Source organism: Pan paniscus, chromosome 9 (genome assembly GCF_029289425.2).
Source record: "Pan paniscus chromosome 9, NHGRI_mPanPan1-v2.0_pri, whole genome shotgun sequence".
Classification (NCBI taxonomy): Eukaryota; Metazoa; Chordata; class Mammalia; order Primates; family Hominidae; genus Pan; species Pan paniscus.
Genome location: NC_073258.2, coordinates 58,145,705 through 58,153,082, shown reverse-complemented (window position 1 = coordinate 58,153,082; position 7,378 = coordinate 58,145,705). Strand labels below are relative to the sequence as shown.

General features: G+C 38.4%; 1 protein-coding gene across 1 annotated transcript; it reads right to left on the bottom strand.

The window, feature by feature from the left end:
• Positions 1–4,453: 4,453 nt before the first annotated feature.
• On the bottom strand, positions 4,454–6,736 carry LOC100971962 (olfactory receptor 5AK2). Its single transcript, XM_003826441.5, has one exon. The coding sequence runs from the start codon at positions 6,734–6,736 to the stop codon at positions 5,807–5,809; it is 930 nt and encodes a 309-aa protein (XP_003826489.3). The 3' UTR covers positions 4,454–5,806.
• Between the last annotated feature and the right edge of the window lie 642 nt (positions 6,737–7,378).

Genomic DNA, 7,378 nt, shown 5'->3' with positions numbered 1-7,378 from the left:
TGTGGCAGAGAGAGAGAGAGAGAAGAAAAGGAATGACTGAACAGCAAGAGGAGTTCAGCCGGGGGCAATCGAAGAGGAGTTTGGCCAATGTATGGCCAAAACTCCAGGGGAAGGTCATCCTCTTACTCTTTCCCCCTTCCAGTTCTCCATCCATCCCACTGAGAACCACTTCAATAACCACACATTCACCCTTCAAGCTCATGTGTGACCTGATTCTTCTGGGATGCTGGACAAGAGCTTGGGATGCAGAAAGCTGTCACACTGGCCGTTTGCCCTTGTGGGTAGGCAGAGGATTCACTGAGCTGGTTAACAATTAAGGCCTCTGCAGATGGCAAGGCTAAAAGAGCATTGTAACACTGGGGCTGCAGGCACCCACCCCTGGACACTACCATGGGGCTGGAGACCAAAGCACACATTCTGGCTCCTGCAACTGCTCATCTGCATGCTCACCCTCCTGTCAGGGGTTTGAGCAGTGGTGGCTTGCTTGGTGGCAGCCAAACAGGCAAGCCACACCCCTGTCACACTTCCTGTGAGGAGGATCAGGGAAGTCTCTCATTTTAATATGATATGGTTTGGTTGTGTCCCCACCCAAATCTCATCTTGAATTGTAACTCCCACTATTCCCACTTGTCATGAGAGGAACCCGGTGGGAGGTGACTGAATTATAGGGGTGAGCTTTTCCTGTGCTGTTCTCATGACAGCAAATGAGTCTTATGAGATCTGATGGTTTTAAAAATGGGAGCTCTCTTCTCTTTTCTGTCACCATGTGAGATGTGCCTTTCACCTCCCACCACGATTGTGGGGCCTCCCCATGCCATGTGGAACTGTAAGTTCAATAAAATTCTTTCTTTTGTAAATTGCCCAGTCTCAGGTATGTTTTTATCAGCAGCATGAGAACAGATTAATACAGTAAATTGGTACCAGGAGTGGGGTGCTGCTGAAAAGATAACCTGAAAATGTGGAAGTGACTTTGGAACTGGGTAACAGGCAGAGGTTGAAACAGTTTGGAGGGTCCAGAAGAAGACAGAAAAATGTGGGAAAGTTTGGAACTCTCTAGAGACTTATTGAATGGCTTAGCCCCAAATGTTGATAATGATATGGACAATAGAATTCAAGCTGAGTTGTTCTCAGTTGGAGATGAGGAACTCTTTGGGAACTGGAGCAAAGGTGATTCTTGATATGTTTTAGCAAAGAGACTGGTGACATTTTGCTGCTGCCCTAGAGATCTGTGGAACTTTGAACTCAAGAGAGATGATTTAGAATATCTAATGGAAGAAATTTCTAAGCAGCAAAGCATTCAAGATGTGACTTGCATGGTGTTAAAGAAATTCAATTTTAAAAGGGAAACAAAGCATGAAAGTTTGGAAAATATGTAGCCTGACAATGTGATAAAAAAGAAAATCCAATTTTTTGAGGAGAAATTAAATTTGGCTGCAGAAATTTGAATAAGTAATAAGGGATCAAGTGTTATTCACCCAGACAATGGGGAATATATCTCCAGGGCATGTCAGAGACTTTTGGGTGGAAGCCCCAAGTCTTGGAAGCTTTAACTTCCAAGCTGTTGAGCCTGAGAGTGCACAAAAGTCAGGAACTGAGGGTTGAGAACCTCCACCTAGATTTCAGAGAATGTATGGAAGTGCCTGGATGCCCAGGCAGAAGTTTGCTGCAGCAGTGGGGCCCTCATAGAGAACTTCTGCTAGGGCATTGCAGAAGAGTAATGTGTGGTCAGAGTCCCCACACAGAGTTTCTACTGGAGCACTACCTAGTGGAGCTGTGGGAAGAGGGCCACCATCCTCCAGACCCCAGAAAGGTAGATCCACTGACAGCTTGCACTGTGCACCTGGAAAACCCACAGACACTCAAGGTCAGTTTGTGAAAGCAGCCAGGAGTGGGGATATACCCTGCAAAGCCACAGTTCCAGAGCTGCCCAAGACGATGGGAACCCATCTCTTGCATCACCATGACCTGGATGTGAGACATGGAGTCAAAGGAGATCATTTTGGAGCTTTAAGATTTGACTGCCCTGTGGGATTTCAGACTTGCTTGGGGCCTGTAACCCCTTTATTTTGGCCATTTTCTCCCACTTGGAATGGCTGTAAATTTACCCAACACCTGTATCCCCATTTTATCTAGGAAGTAGCTAATTTGCTTTTGATTTTACAGGCTCATAGTCAGAAGGGACTTGCCTTGTTTCAGATGAGATGTTGGACTGTGGACTTTTTGAGTTAATGCTGAAATGAGTTAAGACTTTGGAGAACTGTTGGGAAGGCATAATTGGTTTTGAAGTGTGAGGAAATAAAGTTTGGGAGGGGACAGGGTTGGAATGATATGATTTGGCTGTGTCCTCACCCACATCTCATTTTGAATTGTAACTCCCACTATTCCCATGTATCATGTATGAAACCCGGTGGGAGGTGGTTGAATTACAGGGGCAAGTCTTTCCTATGCAGTTCTTGTGATAGTGAATGAGTCTCATGAGACCTCATGTTTTTAAAAATGGAGGTCTCCCTGCACAAGCTCTCTTCCATTGTCTACCACCATGTGATATGCACCTTTAACCTTCTGCCATAATTGTGAGGCTTCCCCAGCCATGTGAAACTGTAAGTCCAGTAAACCTCTTTCTTTTGTAAATTGCCCAGTCTTGGGTATCCCTTTATCAGCAGCATGAAAATGTACTAATACACAATAGTACCCAACAGTTAGTGTTTCTAACCCTTACCCCAATTGCTCCTTCCCCCTAGTAGTCCCCAGTGTCTATTGTTCTTGTCTTTGTGTCTCTGTGTATTTAGTGTTTAGCTCCTACTTATACATGATAACATGTGGTATTTGCTTTTCTGTTTCCACGTTAATTCACTTAGGATAATGGCATCTAGCTGTATCCATGTAGCTACAAAAGACTTGAATTTGTTCATTTTTATGACTGTGTGGTATTCCATGGTGTATACATACCATGTTTTCTTTATCCAATCCACCATTGATGTGCACTTAGGTTGATTCTATGTTGTTGTTGTTATGAATGATGATGTAGTGAACATATGAGCACTTATGTGTTTTTGGTAGAAAACTTTATTTTCTTTTAAATATTATCCAGTTATGGGATTACTAGGTCAAATGATAATTCTGTTTTAAATTCTTTCAGAAATCCCCAGATTGCCTTCCACAGTGGCTGAATGAGTTTACATCCCCAACAGTGTATAAGCATTCCCTTTTCTCCACAGCCTGGCCAGCATCTATTAATTTTTGACTTGTTAATAATAGACATTCTTGCTGGTGTGAGATGGCTTTCTCATTGTGGTTTTGATTTGCATTTTTCTGATGATTAGTGCTGAGCATATTTTCATATGTTTGTTGGCTTCTTGTATGTCTTGTTTTGAGACGTGTCTGTTGATTGTTGATATCCTTGGCTCACTTTTTAATGGGGTTATTTGTTTTTGCTTGTTAAGTTGTTTAAGATACTTATACATTCTGGATATTAGATTTGTTGGATACACAGTTTGTGAATATTTTCTCCCATTCTATAGGTTTCCCGTACATGCTTTTGATAGTTTCTTTTGCTATGCAGAAGCTGTTTAATTGAATTAGGTTACACTTGTCAAGTTTTGTTTTTGTCACAATTGCTTTTGAAGACTTAGTCATAAATTATTTCCCAAGGCTGATGTTCAGAATGATGTTTCCCAAGTTTTCTTCTAGAATTCTTTTAGTTTGAGGTCTCACATTTAAATCTTTAATCCGTCTTGAGTTAGTTTTTGTGCATAGCAAAATGTAGGCGTCTAGTTTCATTTATTTGGCATATTGGTAGCCTATTATCCCAGCACCATTTATTGAATAGAAGCTCTTTCTGCATTGCTTAATTTTGTTGACTTTGTTAAAGATCAGATATCTCTCTGTGTGTGTGTGTGTGTGTGTGTGTGTGTATGTGTGGCTTTCTTTCTATGTTCTCTATTCTGTTCCACTAGTCTATGTCATCGTTTTTGTAATAGTACCAGACTCTTTTTGCCACTGTAGCCCCACAGTATGTTTTGACGGCAGATAATGTGATACCTCCAGCTTTGTTCTTTTGCTAAGGATTGCTTTCACTATTTGGGCTCTTTTCCAGTTTCATATGAATTTTAGAATAGTTTTTCTAATTCTGTGAAAAATGGCATTGATGGTTGATAGGAACAGCATTGAATTTGTAGATTGCTTGGGGGCAGTTTTGCCATTTTAATGATATTGATTATTCTAATCCATGAGCATGGACTGTTTTCCCATTTATTTTTGTCCTCTCTGATTTCTTTGCACAGTATTTTATAATTCTCTCTTTGTAGAGATATTTTATTTTATTGGTCTGATGTTTTCCTAATATTTTTATTACTTTTGGTAGCTATTGTAAATTGGATTGCATTTGTGATTTGGCTCTCAGCTTAATATTATTGGGGTTTAGAAGTGCTACTAACTTTTGTACTTTGATTTTGTTACCTAAAAATTTAGTAAATTCATTTATCAGCTCCAGGAGCCTTTTGGCAGAGTTTTTAGAGTTATCTAGATATAGAATCATATAGTCCACAAAAAGAGATAGTTTGACTTCTTCTTTTCCTATTTGGGTGCCTTTTGGTTCTTTCTCTTACCTCGTTGGTTTGCTTACGACTTTTAGAACTATCTTGAAGAGCAGTGGTGAGAGTGGGCATCCTTGTCTTGTTCCAGTTCTCAAAGGGGAATGCTTTCAGTTTTTGCCCATTCATGATGTTGGCTGTGAATTTGCCATAGCTGGCATTTATTTTGAGGTATGTTGCTTTGATCCCTATTTTGTTGAGAATTTTTATTATAAAAGAAGGTAACATTTTATTGAAGGCTTTTTCTGCATCTACTGAGATCATATGGTTTTTGTTTTAAATGCTGTTTAGGTAGTGAATAACATTTTGTGATTTGCACATTTTCAACCAATCTTGCATCCAAGAATGAAGCCTACTTGATCATGGTGAATTAACTTTTGATGTGCTGTTGAATTTGGTTTGCTAGTATTTCATTGATGGTTTTGCATCTATGTTTATCAGGAATACTGGCTTGCAGTTTTCTTTTTTCATTGTGTCTTTGTCAGGTTTTTGTATCAGGCTGATACTAGTTTCATAGAATGAGTTACAGAAGAGTCCCTGTTCCTCAATTTTTCCAAATAGTTTCACTAGAATTGGCCCCAGCTCTTCTTTTTACATCTGATAGAATTTGACAGCAAATTCTTTTGGTCTGGGATTTTTTTTTTTTGGTTGGTAGGTTTTTTTTTTTAGCAGAGATTCAATTTCAAAACTTGGTATTGATTGGCTCAGGGTTTCAGTGTCTTTCTGATAAAATCCTGAGAGGCTGTATGTTCCCAGGAATCCATCCATTTTTCTCTATATTTTCTAGCTTATTTGCATGGAAGTGTTCATAATAGTCTCTGAGTATTTTTTTGTATTTCTGTGGGATTGGTTGTAATGTCACCTTTGTTCTTTCTGGTTGTGCTTATTTAGATATTCCCTCTTTTCTCTTTGTGAATCTGGCTAGCAGCCTACCAATCTTATTTATTCTTCCAAGAAACCAAATTTTGGTTTCATTAAATTTTTGTATAAATTTTGGGTCTCAATTTTGTTCAGTTCTGTTCTGATTTTAGTTATTTTTTTCTTCTGCTAGCTTTGGGATTTGTTGGCTTTTGTATTTTAAATTCCTCTAGAAGTGATGTTAGATTATTAATTTGACATCTTTCTACATATTCCTTATTGTGGAAAAATTAAATTTTGGCAGAACAGCTATGTTGGATGATTTGTTGAGCTGAATGTTAACAACTGGGGCTGATTTAAAATAACTTTTTCCCTATCACTTTTAAAGCTTCTTTTACTTCCTTATTTCTCAAGCTATAGATTAAAGGATTTAACATGGGAATAACTGTGCCATAAAATATGAAGGCCACTTTCATATTTTCCTGGGAATTATTAGAATGAGACTGCAAATACATGTAAGAGAGTGTCCCATAGAAAATGGCGACTGCGGTCAGGTGGGAAGCACATGTTGAGAAGGATTTTTTCCTTCCTGCACTAGAAGACATTTTCAGGATGGTGGCCATGATGTAGACGTAGGAAAAGATGACGACCAATCCAGTGAATATCAAGTTAGATCCCACAAAGACAACAAGTAGCATGATGTTGATGTCAACATTGGAGCATGAAAGAGCAAGAATAGGGGGAACATCACAGAAAAAGTGATTGATGCTATTGGACTTGCAGAAGGACAGTGAACATGTAAAACCTGTTTGTACAGAGGCATTTGTTGATCCCATGATGTATGAACCAGCTACCAAATGGATGCAGACTGTTCGGGACATGATTACAGTATAGTGAAGGGGCTTACAGATGGCAACATAAGGATCCACTGCCATCATAGCCAGGAGATAACAGTCACTTGTTGCCAATGTTGCATAAACCAATAATTGTATCACACAGCCCTGAAATAATATCAAATTCTTTTCTTCTGTGAAGCTTTGGAGCATCTTGGGAGTGATAGCAGAAGTGTAACAGATATCAACAAAAGCCAAATGTTGTAGAAAAAAGTACATGGGTGTTTGAAATCTGGAATCTGTGTTGATGAATAAGATTATTCCAGTATTACCCATTATGGAGGTCACATAGATGAGAAGGAATACAATGAAGAGGATACACCAAAACTCATGCTGGGCACCAAATCCCGGAAGATAGAATTCAGTGACTTCAGTGCTGTTTCCTAGTGTCATGGCTAGTAAAAGTCTAGAAATGACCAAGAGAAGGACCCAGAAAAGAAGGGAAATCTTTGAGATTTCTTGCAATGAAATGGCTCTATATTTCAAGTCACTTTTTTCAATTTGTATTTTTATGACAAATACAATAGTGTTATTCATTTTCAAATTTAAGAAATGTATTTATAATCATCAAGTAAAGAGTGATTTACTTGATGTAAGATGAAACGGATTCATCTTCAAAATTGAAGGAGATTGTCTTAGAAGTAGCATAACTCCTAATGTGTATAGTTCTTAGAAACATAGATTAACAATTTTCCTCTGTATTAAACAGCTATCCATATTTTTAAAGTAATGCTAAAATGTAATTTTTTACTTTTTTAGAAACTTATAATTGTTCACAGCCACTTACCATTTTAATTTTGGTTCCAGCTTTGGAAATTAGTAGAATTAGAGAGAATTTTTTTGAAATGTGTTCACGGTTCACATATGTTTGAAGGCTTCAACGTGTCTTTGTATTAGTATCCCTAGACTGCATCTCTCATCTAGGTGATATTCTTTACAAGCAAAATAACCTCATTATGTAATGGATGCCTGAGAAATAGCCTTACATTTTCTATTACTTTTTTTTTTTTTCAATTCTGTAGTTGAGGAACAAGA